The following is a 21324-nucleotide window of genomic DNA, read 5'->3' as shown; positions in this document are numbered from 1 at the left end:
TCATGTACTCACCCTGCTTCTAATTGGTGGTGGATTTGGGAACTGAGAGATGCAGAATTCCTCAAGGTCTTAAGCCACGCCAAGGGAAATACAGGCTGGATGTCAGGAAAAAGCTTTTACAGAAAGGGTAATAAAGTATTGGAATGGTCTGCCTGGGGAGGTGGTGGATTCACTGTCTCTGGATGTGTTTAAGAAAAGACTGTGTGTGGCACTTGATGCCATGGTTTAGTTGAGGTTAGGGTTGGGTTGGACTTGATGATCTTAGAGGTCTCCTCCAGCCTAATGATTCTGTGAAGGATGAGTGCATAGGTGCCTCTGCAAGTGGAACAGGCTGTACAGCCCTTACACACAGCTCCATCTCTCTCTTAGTGTTTTTTTTTTATCTTATCAATGCCAGTGGGAGTGTGGGCAAGTTCCTTTCATGTAGACTGGATGAGAGCAAAGCACTTGGACACATTGGTTTTGCGGGGTTGGGTGGTTTTTTTGGTTTGTTTTATGAAGTCTTCTGGCATCCTCTTTGGGGAAAAAAAGACAGATGAGATGTATAATACAGCATGAGATAGCAGCAACTCAAATTTGCAAAAGGGACTGGCATTATTTTATAAAGGGACATAAAAATAGGATTCCCTTTTTGTTCTGTGGGATTTTTCTTTCTTGAGATAGGACAAAAATAACTGTGCTCTGTTTATCCCTTTGGATGAAAGGGGGGGAAACATTCATATGGTATTAATGCAGCTTTTGTTTATGGTGGAAAACTGTGATGACATCCATCTGCCTTCTGCTTAGCTTTTTTCCATGGCATTCATGAAGCTATTTCAAAAGATTTGAAGCCAATTTGAGTAAAATATCAAACAAGTGGCATTCCATATTGTCAACACAGCTGGATATGTATCCCAGTGCTTTGGATTTGTGATAGTCAGCATACACTTAGGCTTAGTTTTGCTGTGCTTGAGCTGCAAGGGGGTTTTTCCCTCTCTTTTCATTCTTTATACATCTTGGATCTTACCTGGTTTTGTATGTCTGGGAACCCAGTTTTGGGAAGAGTTTTCAGTCTGTATGTGTTTAACTTGTGTAGCATTCCCATTGACGTTTTCATGGCTCACAGAAGGGGTCTTCAGTGGGGACATCTTCCCCTGTCTAAGTTCCCTCCCTGAAAAAAGGTTTGCTTTAGCACTAATTTTAGATTCTTCCATGATTTATTTTTGAATGTTATGTCCTTGCTCTTTTTTCCTTTTATATTTGGTAGGGCTGGGACCTAACTAGTCTTTTTTATAATTAAATGGACATTGGTCTTGAGACTTGACTGTTAATTTTTTTTTTATTCTGGACAGACTGAAAGATAGGTATTAGAGCCATTACTTACCACATTGTCCTTAAATTCCACGTGTTTTCCAGAGTAATTGATTCAGCAGCCTTTTTAAAAGTATAATGAGGCACAACCTAATAATTTGTATGGGCAGCATAGGTTTTTTTTTTTTTTGTTTTTGTTTTTGTTTTTTTTTTTTTCCCTTGTTTGTTTGTTTTAATAGAAGCAGCTCTAAGATGGTTTTGGCAATTTGGGAAAAAATTATGTTTTAATGGGTGGGTTATGTTCTATGAAATCATGTGTCTACAACTTGTTAAAGTTGTCTCACTGTGGGACACTTCCAGCTGCTCAGTGTTCCATCAGAGAGAGCTGGAGCTGAAAGCAGAAGCAGGGATTTGGTGGCATCTCAGCATCCAGCAATCCTGGGGCCCTGCAGGCTGCTCTGGCACCTCTCTGTGCTTCCACTGCCATGCTGGAGAAGATCTCCTTCCCTCTTGGGTGCAGATCATTCCCATTCTGTAGCTCTAGTCCCCATCAGCCACCTGCCTTGGTCTGTTTGTGAGTCCCCCTCTCTCTCCCCACAGTACACCCTCTGGAATTTCCTCCCGAAGAACCTTTTTGAGCAGTTTAGAAGGATTGCCAACTTCTACTTCCTCATCATCTTCCTCGTGCAGGTAAGAGCTTTGACGCTAAGAGCAAGTTTTATTTGGGCACTGATGTTAAACATAGCTTTAAAAGAACTGAGCTTTAAAACTGTTTGTGCTTATAAGAATTTCGGAAATTTTTGAGTTGGAAGCTGTGTTATGATTCTGCCACATCATCCAAGGCATGAAAATAATTACAGTATCAAGGCCTATCTGAGATGGGGTTTGAGTGACTGCTGAAACACTGAAAAACTGTCTTAATTCTAGCTGTTAAAAGTGTTTTCAGCCACTGAAAATACACTTGATGCTACACAATTTAGATCTATTTTTTTGTCACTATTACTGCTTCTGTTTCATAACTGTATTTCCTCAAGTGATATGACATTTTTATGTCTCAGATATCATGCGTTTCACGGCAAGCAGGAGAGATATTCAGAGAATGCATAGAATGAGATTTGGAAACCTGCAGCTTCAGGATGTTGTTCTGTATGGGCAAAACACCAAATTTATTACACAAACCTTTCCTGCAGTGCTTTGTGGCTTGAGTGAAGGGGCAGATCCTGAGGAATACTCATTTCCTGTTCTGTGATCCAAGAAAAGCAAGCTGTCAAAATGTGCTGGGGCACAGGGAGTTTGGGAGAGTCCCTGCAGTGCCTTTGCTCACCTTTTAAATCCTTGGGCCTGGGGCACACAAGCAGCTCTAGGACTGGAAACAGGCACCAGAGCCCCACCCCAGCAAATGAAAAGGCATTGTGTGGCTGCTGCAGGGTTTGGTGGTTCAGGGCTGGGTGTCAGTCCCTCCTGGGCTGCTGTTTGAAGGCTGAGTGTCTGAAATGTTTAGTCCGTGCCGTGCAGGGTTCTGGTTTGCAGTCACTGAGCAGGGATCCTGAGGCAGGGCCGTGTGTGGCTCCTCCTGGCAGTGTGACATGAAAGGCCAATTTACTCTGCCGTCAGCTGGCTTGCCTCCATCTCTTCATTTCGCTGGCGTTGCTCCATTTTGTCAGACCCAATTTGTAATTTGCCTTGAACTGAAGCGATACCCTGGAGTCAGGATGTCCTTTTTGTGTAGCTGGCCACTTAGTGATGTGCTATTACATTTTATCTATTGACCCTCTGGCCGTGGGGAACGTGGAATATTCCTGATTGTAGTTACAAACCGGGTTTCAGCCCAGCTGCCTGCCCATTTTAGCCACAGGTCTGTGTGGGTGAGAGAAGAGCCTGGCTGTTCCTCCTTCTCTTTATTCTATGAGCACCTCTAAAACCAGGAAGCAGCCCTCATGGTCCATTTAGAGAACAAATAAACCCAACTGAGCAAAACCCAGCCTGACAGCACTGATCCACTGGCTGCTGTATAGAGCAGCCACCTGGCCCCAGGTGCTTGTCATTCTGGAGATGTCACTTGCCTTAAAAAGGCACTCAGGGCCACTCCATTCATTTTAAGTACCAAGGCTTATACCTTGAAAAATGCCACCTATAGCTTAAATGTTCATGCTTATTTATAAATTTCTGTAAATTAATGGGGTTGTCCTACCTGATTGCTGAGTGAAGGGTCACAGTGATACATCTATTTCTCTGTGACTCCAGATCCAGCTCTTCCTAAGACACAGTATTTGCATTAAATATAAAACGTGCTGCACACAAGCAGGAATACAAAGATAGATATAGATATATATAAAAAAGATATATATATATATATATATAAAATATATGAAAATATATATATATGGCTGTTCCTTTGGTTCATCTGTTGCAGCTCTCACAGGAATCTGCAGGGAATCTCCTGGTGGAAGGGGCTGTCCTGGAGTGAGCACAGTCCCAGTGTGTTTGTAGGCAGACCAAGCTGGTGGCAATAAGCTATTTCAGGAGATAGCAGGAATGAAAAGAGTCTCTTTGAGGAGGAGAGTGGAGATAACTTTTGGAGTAGGGTACTTAGTGTCCTAAGGAATCTCGTGAGGAGAAAGTATTAAGTAACAGGAGTACTTTGTCACTTTTAAGTGGATTCAGATTAAGCTGTTGAAGTCTTAAACCAGTCCAAAAATAGTTTCAGAGGAGTCTGCCTTTGTCCTGGCTTGTTACTTGTGTGTCCCTCAGCTTTTCACCAGTCACAAAGGGGTAAAGTAGTGTCCAGCCATGGGATTTTTGCAGGGAGTTCAAACTCCAAATAGATACACGAATTATTCCAGGCACTTCATCTGATACTGTGTTCCTATATCTGTAATCCTGTGTCTGTGTGGATAGAAGTAGTATTGTTTTTTTACATAAATACATACAACTACATCTCATCCAGTGCAGGAAACTCTCCTGCTGGGCAGCAGGAGGTCCTCTACCTTGCCTTTCTCAGCAGAATGCCGAAGTTGTTCTTGGATTCCCGAGACCTGTCCGATTTTTGCAAGATTGCTTTTGGGTTACTGCCCTAAGCTTCATGATGCTGCCCTGGTGAGTGGCCATCACATGTGCTGTGTGCAGTGTCTGTGTGACACTTGGCACTATCCTCACTTGAGGCTGTTCCTCCAGAGTGTGGTTTCTACCAGACTTTCTGCTTGGAAACATTTTACACCCATGAGTGAGCCAGTTCTTCATGTACCTGGAAATATTTTTGGTATTTGGCTTGGTTTAGTCCCTAATACTTAACTTATCTCCCGTTTGTCTGGCTGCTTCTTGTGGTGTACCTCTTTCACTTCAGAATCTTCTGGCTTTTCTCTCTGGCTTTAGTAGTGTGGGGTAATACTGCAGTGTACAGCATTTCGTAGTCAAAAACGTCCACGTAGCTGATAAGGGTAGTCCTGTCCTTAACACAGCTTTTTACAGGCAGCCTGAAACAATAAATATCCAAATGCTGCTGTTCGTGCTGGGGAAGCACAAACAAGAGACAAAGTCCCTTTGTGGGGACACAAAGCCTTTCTGCTGAGTTTCCCCATCCCTTTCATCAGAGCCCTGTTCCCATTCTCTCCAGGAGCAGCAGGAAAAATGAGCAGTTTGTGCTGTATTGGTTTCGAAGGTGGAAAGTGCTCCCTCCCACTTATGAACCTGTGCTGCCATTCTTACCTTTGGGACAAGCCCTGGTACTGTCAGAAGGAACAGTGGTTTCCCACAGCCTGAAGGTTTAATTAGTGATCAAGGGGCTTGGTTTTTACCCTGGTGCTGGCTCGAGCACTGGAGTGAGCTCAGGAAGGATCCAGCTCTCTGCCCCAGGGCCCCTGGGCAGCCACGGTGCCTACATCATGCTCTGAACTCCAAATCTGAGAGCTTAATGACAAAGCCTGGTTTCTGTTTTACTTAAATATTCATGTTCTGTTCTGCAGTGTATTTCGTAGGTAATTTGGGCTGATGGGTGTTATTTTTAGCCTCTCGGTGTCAGTGGTTCAAGATGATCGGTACTGCCCTCCCTTTCATAACCAGCCCTTCCTTCCCTTTTTTCCTCTGCTGGGCTCTGACCTGCCCTCAGTGGGATAGACACCCTTTTACTCACCATTAACCAAAGTTTTGGGTTCTTCTGCTGCCCAAACCCCAGGGCTCAGCAATACATTTTTCTCTCTGCAGGTGATAGTGGACACCCCAACCAGCCCAGTGACCAGCGGCCTCCCGCTCTTCTTTGTCATCACTGTCACAGCCATCAAACAGGTACAGGTGTCAGTGTGGGGAGGAGATGCTCTTTGAGACAGTCAGAGAAACGTGTATTTAAATGTACTCAGAAGCCACCAGCATGTGCTGGTAGGTTGGATGCACCCTTCTTAGAGGGTGAGGCAGGCACTGGAGCTTTTAACGAGGCTGCATTTTGAGTGTGGGAGTTGGTGTCTGCTGTTCTGGCAATGTAAAGTGTAAAGCAGCCCTGTGCTGTTGAAAGCAGGCCGTGAGGGTCAGTAAAGCTTTCTGCTGTCGGTCTGGTGTTACCTGAATGTTGTTCCTCTTAGAAACACACTCTGAGTGCTTGGCAGAGACGTGCTCCAAACACAGCCCACGCTCTGCTCCTGTGTTGGTAGGTGGAAAGGACAGGTTCTGTTCAGCCACTCAGCTAGTCCTGAAAACATGCAGTCCTCATCCTCTTGAAGTGTTGAAACACCTTTTGCCTCCCATCACAGGCACACATGCCATTTAAAATTTCCTGATTGAATTAAAAAAAAAAAAAAGACGTTTCCTCTACAGGGGCTGGAAAGGGAGATTTAGAATAAAATCTATCTGCTTCAAATCCTAATGTTTTATTCTTCCAGTCAAGACTGAAGAGGAAGAGTTTCATTCTGCGTTACCATAGGAAAGAGTTGCAGGCTGCTGAGTGTATTATTCATATTATCAGTCTGTTCTTACTGAAGCTGAGAATAATAGAAATGTGTTACTGTAGTTCAGCTGCTTGTTGCATGCCCCACATATAGATTATTTTTGTGTTATTTTAATCTGTTCTGAATCTGTCAAACATGCATATGAAGTTTTTAAAATAAATTGATTCAGTCTCAAACAAATTGAGCCACTCTGGTTGATGTTTTGTCAGGCATGGAGGAGGTCTGAGGACGGTTGCCTTGTTCATTGTTCTAATGTGTCCCTATCATTCTCACTCCTCCTTTTTCATTGGTTTACTCACTCTGTTACAAGTTTGTGTTGCCTGTGTCTGTGCCTTAGGGGTACGAGGACTGGTTGAGGCACAGAGCTGACAACGAAGTGAACAAAAGCAACGTCTTCGTTGTCGAAAATGCAAAGCAAGTGCGGAAAGAGAGTGAAAAAATCAAGGTAACTGTTAACTGAGAACTTGCATGTGGTTCTCACCGAGGCTGATGGGAACACAGAGCTGTGTGCTGAGGGGACAGAGGTAGGGCAGGGGGGCTGTACTGGATTAGAGCTGCCCCAGACTTTGAGATGAGATGCTCCCAGAGCTGTTCCCACTTAAGGAGTGAAGCTGCCTTTGATTGCTTTTGAAAAGCTGTCTCACAAAAGCTGTACCGGGCCTGACAAGTGACAGATCTGTCAGCATTTTGCACTTCTCCAGGACAGGCAGTCCTCTTTTATTTCCACCTGTCCCAAGGACACCAGGAAAGTACACTTAGCTTTGACGTTAATTTATCCCACTGCACTTCAGGCAAGTACAGTCTCTTGCTCCATCAAGATTTAGCAGAGAAATGAATACTAACAGTGCCACGTGGGTGCTGTGAGTCAGTGTGGGGCTGGATTGCCCCATCAGACTGTAGAGTGATGCTGAGGGATCTGTGCATCTCTTGGACCCCAGTTTATCTTTTAGCCAAGGTGATGTCTTTAGACGTTGAGAGAAGCTAAATCCTAGTCATCTAATTACAACTTGAAAGGACTTCTCTATGCGAATGTTTCCTTTCTCCTAGGTTGGAGACATAGTAGAAGTGAAAGCAGATGAGACCTTCCCCTGTGACCTGATATTTTTGGCCTCCAGCAGCACTGATGGGACCTGTTATGTCACTACAGCGAGCCTTGACGGCGAGTCCAATTTCAAGGTGAGGGGCTGGGTGGGGCAGCGTGTGGGAGCTGGTGCTTGGGGACCTGAGGTGGCACTGCTTGCAGGCTGTGCTCAGCTGGGGCTGCTGCCGTGGAGCCCACCCCTGTGGCTGCATGGCTCTTGAACAGCTCCTGCCTCTCGTCTGCTTCCAGTGCGTCAGCAGTGAAGCCCTGGGGGATTGTTTGTGCTCTGTTTAGTCTCCAAGGGCCATTTCTGCTGGCTGTGCCCCAAATTGGATCGCCATTTATCGATACAGCTCCACTGCCCATCCCAGGCAGCCTGTTAGTGCTTCTCTGCCCCAGCCACACTGTGAGCTCTGGTGTGTCAGGGGAGCAGTGCCTGCAACTCTCTAGCTCCTTTCCAGACCTGCCAACACTCCTGTTTACTCAACCAAGCATTTCTAGTGAGATTAGGGACTTCTTTGAGGCAGCGTGTCTAGATTCATTTGGGGAATTTTTCATGAGCATAAGAAGAGCATTGCTTCTGGGATTTTTTCTGCCTTTCCCTGAAGCAAGCAGTGAAACTTAATACTGGTCTTGCTCAGGATTAATATCTTCAGTTTATTTTCTTTCTTTCTGTCTCTATCTCCCCTTCTCTGAACTAGGGAAAGAAGCAACAACAAAGAACTTATATACGTCAGGAGACATGAACATTTGGTTGCACTTGAGTTTGATAAATATTTATACAGATACTAGCAGCTGCAGTAGTAGGACTGGAAGATAGTTTAAAATGACATGATTCATTCCAGCATACTCTGAAGTCAGTGGGAATACCACTGTGGATCTGATATGTTTATCTGGGATTTGTGGCTCTTCTCTGTGGGTGGCTGTTAATTGGTGCTGGATAACCTGTGTGGGAGCTGGTGGCACAGTGCTGGTTCCACTAGTGAGGAGGAGTTGGAGCCTTGAAGGACTTGTGTCTAAAAATAGCTAACCATGTTAAAAGGCTATTGCTTATTTGTGTCAGGTGCATTATATGCATCAGCTCACATTGCTTTTGCAGACTCTTGGCTCTTACTAACTTGTGAGTCTGGAGATGCGATGCTGAGTTTCTATATCAAGCCCTGTGGTGTTTTTTTCTTCTTTTGTGGATTCCCGTAGGTGACTGGGAGCTGTCTCCTGTTTTGACAGGAGGCGAAGATGAGTTTGAAGGGGAAGAGGGAATAGAAAAGCCAGCTCTGTTTGGGGAAACAGATCTATTTCTAACATTAGGAACCAGTGTTTGCTGCAAAAGGGGTGAGGGAAGCATGCTTGAGTAGTCACCAAACCTCATCTGCAGGGGTATCTGCTGCCTTCCTGGTGGGGCTCTTTCTGGTAATTGGGGCATGTCAGGTTGAGGTGTGGGAGAGGTGCCTGATTAAGTGAAACTGGAATAGAACTGTAAAAAAAGATTTTGTCAGGGCTCTGTCTTTGAAGCACAGATCTTTGGCCATACATTAACTAAAAGAACGTGTGTTTTCTAAATGCACAGAAGGATGTAAAGATCATGGAATTGATTGGGAGGCAGCTTTGAAGTACCACTCAGTAATTGCACAGTGTCTCTGCTGATTAGAGCACTGCAAAACCCCATGGCAGGACGGGGTTTGGTTCTGGGCACTGCAGGAGCAGTTTTGATTTGTGCTTTGCAAAACCTGCGATCTGTACCAGAGATCCACGTGTGCACGAGCGTTTGGAAAAGCCAGGCAGGTTAGCAGAGCAGCAGGAAGGTGGGGATTTCTAATGCCATGATGACGGGGTGTGTACCTCCCTGGATGCGCGGGGAAGGGGACGCGCACGTCAGGAGCGGAGGAAGCGCTTTAATGAATTTGTTTGTGAGGATGGATTGAGGCAGCCTGCCGTGCAGCCCGCCGTGACTCGGAGCTCTGAGTAGCTCCTATAAATAGAGCCTGAAAGGCAGCGAGCAGATCCTTTGTGGGCTTTTCAGTTAATTATGAGAGATGAACCTTTGCAGCAGCAGCTGCTAAAAATAGCTCGGAGTCTGCCAGTGCTCCGCCTGATCCCTGGAGCTGGTGTCTAGTTACCATCAGGAGCCAGGACAGGTGGTCCCCAAGAGCCACTTCTTCACAGCACCACCTGCAGCCTCCCCTCCACCCCAGCTAGGGCAGGTCCCCAGGGAAAAACCAAGGATGCTGTGCTTTTGCTGGAAGGCTCACTGAGAGACACCCAGCAGCTGGTTGCTACTGTGGATTCTCTTAAACGTCAGTGACTTAATTCTTTACTGAGGGATGCTTCAGCTGCTTTGTGGGAGCGTGGTGAGGGCTTGGGAGAGCTGCTGGTGCTGGCAGGCTTGTGCAGGGTGGCATTTTAAGTGATGGGGTGTAAATTGGGGATGGGGCTCGTGGTGATGCTGCCTGTTTCCTGTGCCCAGACTCACTACGCGGTGCGGGACACCACCGTGCTCTGCACTGATGAAGCCATCGACACCCTCACGGCCACAATTGAGTGTGAACAGCCACAGCCTGACCTCTACAAGTGAGTCTGTCCCTCCTGCACCCTCCCCTGCCTGTCCTGCCCTGCAGCTGCCTGGTGTCATCCCCCTGCAGACACCTTGGCACCATCACTTGGCGGATCTGCAGTTCAGAAAAGCAAAGGCCATCTTTCCAAAAGGCCATCACAAACCAAAAGGTGTCTCAAGGCAGTGGTAAGCTACTGGGCTTCCTCTGTATGGGGATGGCAAAGTGTTCAAAGCTCAGTGTTTTTGCCGAAGGGCCTCACTTGTGCAACATTTTTCGTGGTGTGATGAGCTGGTTTTTGTGAGCTCAGCAGGAGTTATGGTCCATGCACCTATTCTTAGGCCACTCTACCTTCCCAGTAAACTGCATTGGGCTGATTGACTTCCAGGAGTAAGTGGTCTGTGTGGTTAAACCCCTTGAGGGAGGTTTTCTGGGGTGTGTTGCAGTCTGTAATGGGATGTTTAAGCACATGGGCACCCCTGAGCATGAGGAGTGTGTGGCTTCTCCCTGTCCTGAGCACAGCCACCCCTCTGAAACACTCAACTCTCCAATTCACTTGTTTCTGTATTTGCTTCCATTTCCTATCAATGACTTGACTTTTATATGTTTGTGGTATCTAATGTGTTTGTAATACAAGTTTCATATTTTTATCACAGATTTGTTGGCAGAATTATCATCTACAGAAGTAACCAAGAGCCCGTAGCCAGGTTGGTCTTGCAGCTGTCTCTTGGCCTTCCTCAGAGAGGTTGGGCATCTACAGAGAATTTCAAGGATCTGATCTTGTCCTGGCATCGTTTGGGAATATTATTTTTTTCTTTAACCATTCCAAAAATTTCATTCTAAAAGGAGGCCTCCCTTGTGCCATCCTGTGACTTGTTTGAACCCCCTTTGGGGAAGCAGTGCAGGACCACCTGGTAATGTCCTGCCCTGCTGATGAGGCACAAATTTACCAGGGAATGACAAAATATTGTCATTCGAAAGTAAGCAAAAACTCAAACATCAGTCAGAGTGTTTAATGGAAAAAGAATGAGCAAATAATGTTCATAAGCCATCCTAAACAGTTGGCTCTCACTAAGCTTGTTGGATGAGTTTTGTGCTCTGCTGGGTCTGTTCATACCCTGGAAGCAACAGAGGGTCACCGGGGGTTTCAAAGAGAAATAAAAGGACAAATGGGACTGTCAGCTTTGATGGTGCCATTGATTGACTGGGCTGGAATGGACAGGCTTCTGATGATTTTAACACTGCATTTTTATCTAAGTACTGGAACATACTGGATCTGGACGTTTTACAGTTATTCCTAAAAAACCTTACTGAGAATTACCCAATAAGAGTGGAACTTTGTGCATTTGGGATAGTATTTGTAAGATGAAATGGAAATGTAATTTTGTAAAGAGAAGAACAAACTCCAACAAGGCCCCAATTTGACATACAAATCATGTAATCAGACATAAGGTACCATTATATGCTATTTCTGATTCTAATTTATAAAGTGGTTTGAATGTTCTTTGAGTCAATGTAATGTTATAATTTCTTTTATGTTTAGGTCTTTGGGTCCTGAAAACCTCTTGTTGAAAGGTGCTACCCTCAAAAATACCAAGAAGATTTATGGTGAGGTTATTTTTGTTTGTTTATTTAAATAGTTCTGATAAGTATTGACAAATGTTCACTGCCAAATCTGGAAAGGGAACACACTTCTCTACAGCCTGTCTACCTGGGCTGTACACTGCAGTTTTCATGCAGAGTTGGTTGCTGAGTGGCCAGGGTGAAGTAAGCCACTGGTTCTGTCTGCAGGGCTGCCCACTTGTGTTAATACACCAGAGAAAGCTTTTCTCTTTGCCTGAGACACGATGAGCAAGGAGTTTTCCCCAGAGCCTTTGCTGGAAGCCCAGTCTCAGACCCTGGTGGTGGAGGGTGATGGCTGTGATGGGAGAGTGATGCTTTTCCTGACTGTATGTGATCCGTGGGCTCCTGCTCACGCTCTGGGATACAGCAGTGACACTGCTGAGCAGCCTCAGAGGTTTCTGTAGGTGAACAGTCCTTGGGTAATGCCTCCTCCTTCAGCTGGGATTGGAGTTAGATGTAAACACCGATGTCCCTGATGGCCAAATGCCAGCTGGGTGCCTCTGGGGCTGCTGTCCCTTATGAGCCCTGCTTTCATACCTTGCAGGAGTTGCAGTCTACACTGGAATGGAAACAAAAATGGCTCTCAACTACCAAGGGAAATCTCAGAAACGGTCTGCAGTAGAAAAGTGAGTATTTATGTTCAGAAAAAAAAAAATCGGTACAACCTGTTTGGTTTGGGTTTGTTTTTAATGGATGACTTGTACAGAAATAATCCCCTAATCTGCTGCCTTTTGTTTCAGATGTTCTCTGATTGCATAGAAAAATCTAGGTGTTTGATAAAGCATATCTTGCAAGAAGCAACATGCTTTAGTAGCTCTTTTTAATTTAAAAACAAAATTCAGAAATGTTAAAATATATGAACCTGACCCTGAATATCAGCAGTGCCAAAAGCACTTGTTCTGTATTTCCCTTCTTAAAAGTGAGGAAGTTTTGTTCCTGCCTGTTTATATGTTTTTCTCTATAAAAATAGCTGAAAGAATTTAAAAGAGAAACCTGTTTTTCAGATCTATCAACGCTTTCTTGATAGTTTATTTGTGCATCTTACTGGGCAAGGCCACTGTATGCACAACTCTGAAATATGTCTGGCAGAGTAATCCATTTAATGATGAGCCTTGGTACAATGAAAAGACAAAAAAAGAGAGAGAGACGTTCAAGGTAAGTGGATTTGTATTTCAGCACCTCCTCCAGCTTTACTTATTCTGGCTGTTTTGTTTAATCTGATAGTGCCTGCTGCCAGCCCTGGGAGTCCTGTTTGCTTACAGAAAGTGCTGTTGTTTTCTTCAGTCTCTCCTGCTGTTTGTGTTTCTTTTGTGCTCTCATGCTTGTGCACAGTGATATTTGTGCAGAGCAGGGCAAAGCATAAGTAAATACTACATAATACAGAAATGCAGCTGATTTAACCTGGGTCCTTATCTGAACTGGAGCTATCTTGCAACTTTGAATAGGTAAACTTAAATTGAGGCCATGTCAACCGGTCTGTTAAACTTGCCAAGACATGAGCAGTCAAGCCTGAGAGAGTTGAGTGTAAGTGTGTAGAGATCTCCATTTGATGGGTTATTGAGGAGGACTTAGAGGGATGTCACTGCACCACTTGTGCCCTTGCCACAGCCTGACTGGTCTCAAGCCACCTGCTCCTTTTTTTCTGGTTACTCGGGGTCAGGATGAGCCTGTAGCAGTATATTCTTGAGGAATATGCTTATGAAACATTGTTTTGGTCCCTGTGAAGCAGTGAGATATACTCATGTACCTGGCAGATCTGCAGAAGAGAGTGGGATTTTCTGTGCCAAAGGAAAATGGGATTTAGCCCTGTATCTTAACTGTATTTGTTTTCATGTTGTTTTTTTCTGTTTAACCTTTTCTGAGAAGCTGTCTGGAATGCCTGAGGTGTTGCTGTAAACTGCCCCTGTGCTCTGACAGCCACAGGCTGCATCTTCTCCTCTCTCCTTTGCAGGTCTTGCGGATGTTCACAGACTTTCTGTCCTTTATGGTCCTCTTCAACTTCATTATCCCTGTCTCCATGTACGTTACAGTAGAGATGCAGAAGTTCTTGGGCTCCTTCTTCATCTCCTGGGACAAGGAGATGTATGATGAAGAGATACAGGAGGGGGCATTGGTGAACACCTCGGACCTGAACGAAGAGCTCGGGCAGGTCAGAATGGGCTGTGTTTGCATCTGTCTGGATGGAGATGTGGATGAAAGTGCCCTCCCTGCAAGGAGCCCTTGTTGTGGCAATCCCTCACGGTCCCCTCGGGCCAGGCTTCACCCACTTTGGTGGTACTTTCCATTGAAAGTGATTCCGCTCGCTCTGGGAAGCAGATAAGGTTATAAATAGTGCATGAAAGAGCAGGAATTGGGTCACGCCAATTGTTTCCATATTGGGGAATATCAGGCGCAGCGCTCTGCTTGTCAGGGTGCTTTGCTTTCACTGCTTCAATTAAAAATTAAAAATCCTCTGTCTCTTTGAGGATTAATGGAAATGTCTGCCCAGTCATCTCCCTGGGCGTGCAGAGCACGTGCAACTGTGCTGCTGCTGCCTTGCTGGGGTACCCAGGCAGCTCAGGCTTCCCTTTCTGATCTGCACCTTGAGAGATGAGTGCAGGGCATGTGTAGTGCCTCCTGCTTTTGATTTTGCTTTAAAAACAATAATAAAAATACAGCAATTAGCTGATTGACATACAGATCCGAGATGGAAATCCCCCAAAGGAGACAGCAGACCTGCAGGAGCAGTTCTGTAAGCACTAGGGCTGTAGCAAAGGGCCCAAGAAAGTGAATGAGGGGGAAATGAAGAGCCTGGAGACCGATTTTAAGTCTTGAGATGCTGCCTCCTGCCACCTTTGCCACAGGCTGTAAAACAAAGGAGCAAAATAGCAGAACTACACAGTGATGTGGTGGGGCACCAGCGTCTGTTTAGCAGAGTCAGGTTAATAGCCAAGTACCCTCCAGCAGTGGCACAGGTGCACTAAAATGCCCCAGGCTCTGTTTTTGGGGGCTCCTTCCCCAGCCCTTGTGGCAGCTGGCTGGTGCTTGCAGGTGGAGTACGTGTTCACAGACAAAACCGGGACGCTGACGGAGAACAGCATGGAGTTCATCGAGTGCTGCATAGACGGGCACAAGTACAAGGACTGCATTTCAGAGGTGGATGGCTTCTCCCACACTGATGGTCCCCTCAAGTACTGTGGCAAAGCTGAAAAGGTAAGAAATGTGGGTGCTGATGGCTGTGGGGGGTTTGTGGCCAGCTCCTGGCCGGGTGTGGCATTCAGCTGGTGACATCCTCCCTCCCTCTCTCCTGCCCAGAGCCGTGAGGAGCTGTTCCTGAGAGCCCTCTGCCTGTGCCACACCGTTCAGATCAAGGAGGCAGACCAGGTGGATGGGCTGATGGCACACCCAGAACGTAAATACACCTACATCTCCTCTTCTCCAGATGAAATCGCTTTGGTGAAAGGCGCAGAAAAGTAAGAATATGAAGATGCTGGCTTTTTAATTCCCTCCCTCTGGTGGGAAGGAGGGAGGTGGGGGTAATCTGAAGGTGGTGGATCCCTTTTCACAGTCTCTCTGGGCAGCATGTTGTGATACCATTGCTGAACCTGACCTGCACTCCTGTGAGCCTGTGGGTTTAAATGAGCTCTCTGTTAAAGGGATGCTCTCTGAAGGATCTTCCCTGAGCAGATCCCTGGGAGGCCATGGTTTGCATTCCCTGAGAGCAGCCCCAAGGTGCTGCCATGCCCAGGTGTGGCAGAGGCTGCTTTGCAGGAGCCCACTTGGCCTTATGCTTTAATCCCCTAGAAACAGAGACCAGTTGCCATGTGCACATGGCAGTGAAATTCTTTCCTTGTCATGCAGTAGCAAAATAATAGGATGGTTCCTTTTGTCAAGCCCACATTTGAATCCTGCCAGAGATGCTCGAGGGCAGGCTGGGTGGAGCCTTGACCAACCTGGCCTAGTGAAAGGTGTCCCTTCCTGTGGCAGGGATTTGGGACCTGGTGGTCTTTCCAGCCCACACCATTCAGTGATTCTATGCTCTTGCCAGCCCCTGGGTTTTAGATGGAGGCTGATACAGCTCTGTATACTTGCTCATGGCTTGTAAAGCTGCCAGAGACCCAGTGGACCATGTCCAGAGCTCTCTGTGTCTCTGTGCTCCAGTGCCCAGGCTCTCCAGGGGATGGGAGCAGTGCCAGCACATCATAGCAGGCTCTGCATGGAGCAAACAAACATCCAGCCACGCTCTTTAGCTCAGGCTCACTGAGCTCTGCTCTGCAGTGCAGAAGGTGAAATGAGAACATTGTTATATATAATATGTGCCAATGGGTGTTTTCAATGTTGTTCTGTCCTTTTGTTTATTGACAGGTATGGTTTCACTTTTCTAGGACTTGAAAACAATTTCATGAAAATTCGAAACCAAAAGAATGAGACTGAGATGTAAGTGCTGCTGGGGAACAGGGCTGCTCTTCTGCACCACTCCCACCCAGCTTCATTGAGTTTGGTCAGCCTGGCAAGGTCAAAGCTGTTCCTTGAGGGCTGTCAGACCGTGCTGACCTGCCCCAAAACTCCTGTCCCATTTAGAAAGCACAGCACATCAAGGTGTAGGCAAAAAGGCTCACTTGCAAAAATCCACGGGTGGTTTACTGACGTCTAAATTCAAGTCCTTCAAGAGCCTGCAGTCCTTTGTATGTATCCTTCATCTGTACCAGGTTGTGCAGGTGGCTCCTGGGATTCACGAGGTGGCTGCTGACTTTATGGGCCACAGCAGGACACTGTGAGCCTAAACTCGTGATACAGCTCCGTTCCCTGTAACCTTTCTTCCCCTCCCAGGCTGAAAATAGTTAGGTTTTTACCCTGTGCTCACAGCTTGGTGGACATCTGTGAGTTGCTGACCTAATCCCAGCACTCCCTGAAAACTTGCCTTCACAAGCAAGTTTCACTTCTTACTTCCTTCATGAAGAAACTCCTTATTTAAATGGGATACTCAGTGTTCCTGCTTGTGGCACGTGGTGCCCCATTCCCTGCTGAGCCCCTGCCCAGCCTGGGGCCTTGGTGCACTGCTGGGTACCCATCCCTTCAGTCCCATGCTCAGAGCACTAAGGACTACTGGAATGTGGGTGTTTTTTTTCCTGCATTTTCTTGGGCAATCGCTGTAAAATTCATTCCCAGGTGGCTGATGCCACTTGTAGGGTGTATTGATTTCTGCAGCTCATTGTTAGTGATTTTCTGTCTCAAATAGTTATTTTTCTATTTTTCCTTTACTGAGTCAAAGCTTTTTTTCCTTTTTTCTAAAGGTACCAACTTCTCCATGTGTTGAACTTTGACCCTGTCCGGCGCCGTATGAGTGTCATTGTGAGAACCACCACAGGTACAGCCTAAGTGCTTTTGTGGCCTCTCATACCTGTGTGCACAGATATAAAACACATCCTCCTCACTCCTGTCACTCAGAGAAGCTGAGTGTTAGGTTCTCTAGGCTGGTCTCACTAAATTCTGTATTGAGTCTGGTTGCCATAGAGTTAGTTTTCCTTCATAGCAGCTGTTTGGGAGCAGCAGCAGATCAGGGGATGAGAACAGTGACCCGTGAGAGCTCCCTGCCTGCCTTGTTCCGGGCTGGAACAAGTACAGGGAAGACATGTGAGAATGTCCCCTGGGCAGGATGGGGTTTCATGGGAATAACAGACAAAAATTCAGAGGTCACCGTCCTTCTCAAGTGTCAGTCCTGTAAGGTTTGGGATGCTGGTTTTGCCCTCCCTGGAAAGGTTGCCAAGGCTTACAGATACACTGTCCAGCCTGTTGCAGGAAACCTGCTCAGAGGCAGGTAGGGACATCCAGAGTCTCAGCCAGGTCAGCTATAGGTTTTTCCCGGGCTGGTCAAAGGCCATTTTTGGTATGCAGTCGGGTTTCTAGCAGTTCCCTCTTCAGTCCTCCCAGATTTCTTCCCTCTTGTTTGCTGTTGATGTAGTGAAGTCTTTCCACAGCTTGTGAGTGCTATAAACTATTTATAATTTGCTTTTAGGAAAGTTGCTTCTCTTCTGTAAAGGAGCAGACTCCTCTATTTTTCCAAGGGTACAGCAAGAAGAAATCCAACAAACAAAAGTCCATGTGGACCGCAATGCTATGGTGAGCACACGGATGGAATTTGGCTGGCTCTTGGGGTCAGGAAAGCCTTATTCCAAAGATAGGGATGTGACCTTGCTTTGGAGGGAAGTGTTGAAAATGTGAGTGTCACTTCACATTGTTTTGATGTCAGGCTTCTTTCCTTCTCTGTTTGGTTGGCTTCCACCTTTATTTGATATACTTATATGGTCTCCATCACAGTTGTGTCCAAGCATCTCCCAAGTTAAAAATAACATCAGCAGCCTGGTCCCAGTCGTGGTGGCACCCAGTCTGTCCTCTCCCTGCTGGCTGCATGCTCTCAACCCTGGTCCTTCTCTCAGTTTCTTTCTGCACATAATAAGCAGAATCATGATTACTCTGGTGGGAAGAAGTTACCGTATAAACGCAGAAAATTGCTCTTTTGACACAAGCCAACAAATTATCCCTTGCCCTCAGAGTCACTGCTGCCAGAAGCACTGATGATAGACAAAACCACCAACCCTTAAGTGAGGAGCTGTAAAAAATCTGGATTTAGGGCATTTTTCCACTTTATTTTCTTTCCTTCCTGCTGCTAGGATGGCTACCGAACGCTGTGTGTGGCCTTCAAAGAGCTAACTGAAAAGGAGTATGACAAAATTGACAGACAGCTCAATGAAGCCAAGATGGCTCTGCAGGACAGGGAGGAGAAGATGGCCAAGGTTTTTGACGACACAGAAGCAGACATGCACCTGATTGGGGCTACTGCTGTAGAAGACAGGTAAAGAGGTGACTCCCTTGTGATGTCTGTGGGTTCTCTGCAGGTTGACCTTGTGGCCCAGACTCACTGTGGTGGAACTGAACAGCCAGGCAGATGCTGGCAGTGTCCAGGGCAATTAATTACACCATGGCACAACCCATTTCACAGTGCTCTAGTTGCTTAAATTGGCTGGTGTAGTAGGAATTGGGATTTATTAATGAAACTACAAAAATACTTGCACTTCTAGAGAGTGAACTAAGCACATAGCATTAATTAGCACATCAAAACAAATTCAATTCCACATTCAGTTATAGTAACTGGAAGTGTAAATTAAACTCTTACTATGAGGCCTAAGAGTCAAGAGTATAAAGCAGTGATTTCTCTTTTTGCCTGCAAATAAAAATTTGGTATTACTGACTTGCAATCCTTATTCCTGTGGCAGTGGTCTCCCCAGCATGGGAAGAGTCAATTAACTTCTCTTGGGCTGGTGTTTTCTGCCTGCAGAATCAGAACCAGGGTGATGTGGATGAGGTGTGATGCAGTGATGCTTTGCCAGCCTGCAGTGATGCTTTGCTTCTGCTTGCAGGCTGCAGGAGCAGCTGGCAGAGACCATCGAGGCCCTGCACGCTGCGGGCATGAAGGTCTGGGTGCTGACAGGAGACAAGATGGAAACTGCCAAATCCACCTGCTACGCCTGCAGGCTCTTCCAGACCAGCACCGAGCTGCTGGAGCTGACGGCCAGGACGGTGGGCGAGAGCGAGAGGAAGGAGGATCGGCTCCATGAGCTGCTGCTGGAGTACCACAAAAAGCTGATTCAGGATGTTCCCAAGCACCGGGGAGGCCTGAAGAGGTGAGGGAGGAGCCAGCTGTGCGCATTTCAGATGCAGATTTGGTACTGAAGTTGAGCCACGCTGTGGCCCTGGGGGCTGGTTACTTGCAGACACTGCTGACTGGTTCCTTTGCTTTGCTCATCATCTCTGGTATTAGTTGGCTTTGAACTTAATTGCACTGTTCCTTTAGTGAAGGGCATGTGTTAAGTCTAAGCTTTATAAAATTGCTAAGCCCCAAAAAATGGACGGTGTAGTGGTTTTGGTTTGGTTTTTTGGGTCTGGCACTGTTTATGTGGTGGTTTTACGTTTGCTGAATTTTGTTTGCTAGCTGGGAGATAGGATTTTGGGAGAAAAAGGCAAAATAGGCTTAACTTAAAAGTAAAATAAATTTTATTAACATATGCTAAGAGAAGAAAATAAAAGAAAAAAATTTTAAACTTTTTTTTTCACTACGAACTGTTTACTTTGTATGAACACTGTAAAGAGGTAAAATTTAGAACTTTAGGTCAGTGCTACTTAAAAAATAGTCATTTATTCAGTTTTTGAGAGAAGTTTTTCAGACGTGAAGACAGATTAACCCAAACCCAGGGTTTTTTTCACTAAGCTAAGATGATACAAGCAGCTAGGTTGACTTCTCAGTCTGATTAAGCTCCAAACGTGTTCCTTGTTGTGCCCCAGAAGCTGGACGCTGAGTCAAGAGTACGGACTGATCATCGATGGCTCGACGCTGTCGCTGATACTCAACCCCTCTCAGGACTCTGGCTCTAGCAATTACAAAAGCATATTCCTACAGATCTGCCTGAAGTGCACTGCAGTCCTCTGCTGCCGGATGGCTCCTCTGCAGAAGGCACAGGTACTTACCTCTCCCTGCCTGAGGCTGGTGTGACACACACTGAATTCATCAGCCGGGACTTGACCTGATCCCCTAATCAAGCAGGACTTCTCCAGGCTGTGTGTAAGCCTCATCTGAGCTTCAGAGCATGATGAAAGCACACCATTCCTTCAAATCTGAATGCAAACCCTTTGTTTAATGTGCTGGCAGGAGCCTGTAAACCCAGGCCGTTTAGAAATAAGCAAAACCTTCCAGTTTGCTTTTTTTTATTTCCCCTTTCCAAATTTGTCAAGTCCATGACTTCCTCACTCCAGCAGATGATGTTCCAGCCTGATAAGTGATGTGTTTCTGCACCCTGAGATGCATGAGAGAACCCACCTTTGGGAAAACAGGGTCTGGCAGAAGGGGAAGAGCAGGATGTTGCTGCTGGGGTTTGTTTTGAAATACTGTCCTTCAGCCATGCACAACTGGATTGGGCTTTTGTTCTGGTTGTGACTGCAGAGCAAGTAACAAGGGCTTTTATTAGCCTGGGCTCTCCAGATGTTATATTGCTGCTGTAAAAGGCTGATTGCTTGTCCTGGGGGGAGCAGTGGGAAGGTCTCTGGAGGCTTTTTAACTGAATCTTGGGTTCTGCTGCTGTCCTCTTTTAAACCTTCTAGATTGTGCGAATGGTGAAGAACACAAAAGGAAGCCCAATAACTTTGTCCATAGGGGATGGTGCAAATGATGTCAGCATGATTTTGGAGGCACACGTTGGAATAGGTAAGACTCCCTGAAACATCCATCTCACAGCCCAGATCTCTGTGCTCTGGCTGGGGCTCACTACTGAGGTGCAGTTGGTGTTCCTGATTGCACATGGCTAAACCAATCCCACTGGAAAATGTGGGAAGTCTGCTCTTGCTTTCTTTGGAGGAAGAGTTTAACTCCAGATTAATGCCTGAGATCATAGAATCTTACAGTAGTTTGGGTTGGAAGGGGTCTTTAAAGTGTCCAACTCCCGTAATAAGCAGGGAGAGCCTCAGCTCCGTCAAGCTCCTCAGAGCCCTGTACAACCTGACCTTGAATGTTCCCAGGAATGGGGCACCCACAGCCTCTCTGGGCAACCTGTGCCAGTGTTTTGCCATCCCCAATGTAAAAGAGTGAGAGAAATGTCATGGTACACTGTTCACCTGTGCTCGGACCATTCTCTCTGTCAGTGATACGCTGCAGATCATGTTCAAAACCTCCGTAACCAAAGTTGTGGTGGTAAGGATTGCTGGGGGCTCAGGAAGAAAAGGGGCACAAGCTGAAAAGAGATGGGTGATTAGTGGCAGTGCAGTCAAAGTGTCAGCCTTCAGTGCTAACTGGTGGTGACAGCTCAGCACAGGGACCCAC

General features: G+C 46.2%; 1 protein-coding gene across 5 annotated transcripts in view; it reads left to right on the top strand.

Moving 5' to 3' along the window:
• ATP11C (ATPase phospholipid transporting 11C) overlaps positions 1 to 21324 on the top strand; it is a 57119-nt gene that overhangs the window by 18922 nt on the left and 16873 nt on the right. For all 5 annotated transcript variants that reach the window (XM_066339156.1, XM_066339160.1, XM_066339158.1 and 2 more), the window contains exons 3-21: positions 1891 to 1980; positions 5491 to 5571; positions 6562 to 6669; positions 7272 to 7400; positions 9770 to 9873; positions 10511 to 10561; positions 11398 to 11462; positions 12022 to 12103; positions 12482 to 12632; positions 13429 to 13626; positions 14508 to 14669; positions 14772 to 14929; positions 15822 to 15893; positions 16751 to 16824; positions 17473 to 17576; positions 18128 to 18309; positions 18875 to 19138; positions 19797 to 19971; positions 20610 to 20712. In XM_066339156.1, coding sequence (XP_066195253.1) covers positions 1891 to 1980; positions 5491 to 5571; positions 6562 to 6669; positions 7272 to 7400; positions 9770 to 9873; positions 10511 to 10561; positions 11398 to 11462; positions 12022 to 12103; positions 12482 to 12632; positions 13429 to 13626; positions 14508 to 14669; positions 14772 to 14929; positions 15822 to 15893; positions 16751 to 16824; positions 17473 to 17576; positions 18128 to 18309; positions 18875 to 19138; positions 19797 to 19971; positions 20610 to 20712 — 2353 coding nt within the window. The remainder of the gene's footprint in view (positions 1 to 1890; positions 1981 to 5490; positions 5572 to 6561; positions 6670 to 7271; positions 7401 to 9769; positions 9874 to 10510; positions 10562 to 11397; positions 11463 to 12021; positions 12104 to 12481; positions 12633 to 13428; positions 13627 to 14507; positions 14670 to 14771; positions 14930 to 15821; positions 15894 to 16750; positions 16825 to 17472; positions 17577 to 18127; positions 18310 to 18874; positions 19139 to 19796; positions 19972 to 20609; positions 20713 to 21324) is intronic.

The sequence above is a fragment of the Sylvia atricapilla genome, chromosome Z (assembly GCF_009819655.1).
Source record: "Sylvia atricapilla isolate bSylAtr1 chromosome Z, bSylAtr1.pri, whole genome shotgun sequence".
In the NCBI taxonomy this organism is placed as follows: domain Eukaryota; kingdom Metazoa; phylum Chordata; class Aves; order Passeriformes; family Sylviidae; genus Sylvia; species Sylvia atricapilla.
Note: the sequence above shows the minus strand (reverse complement) of the source record. Positions and strands in the feature narration are given on the sequence as shown.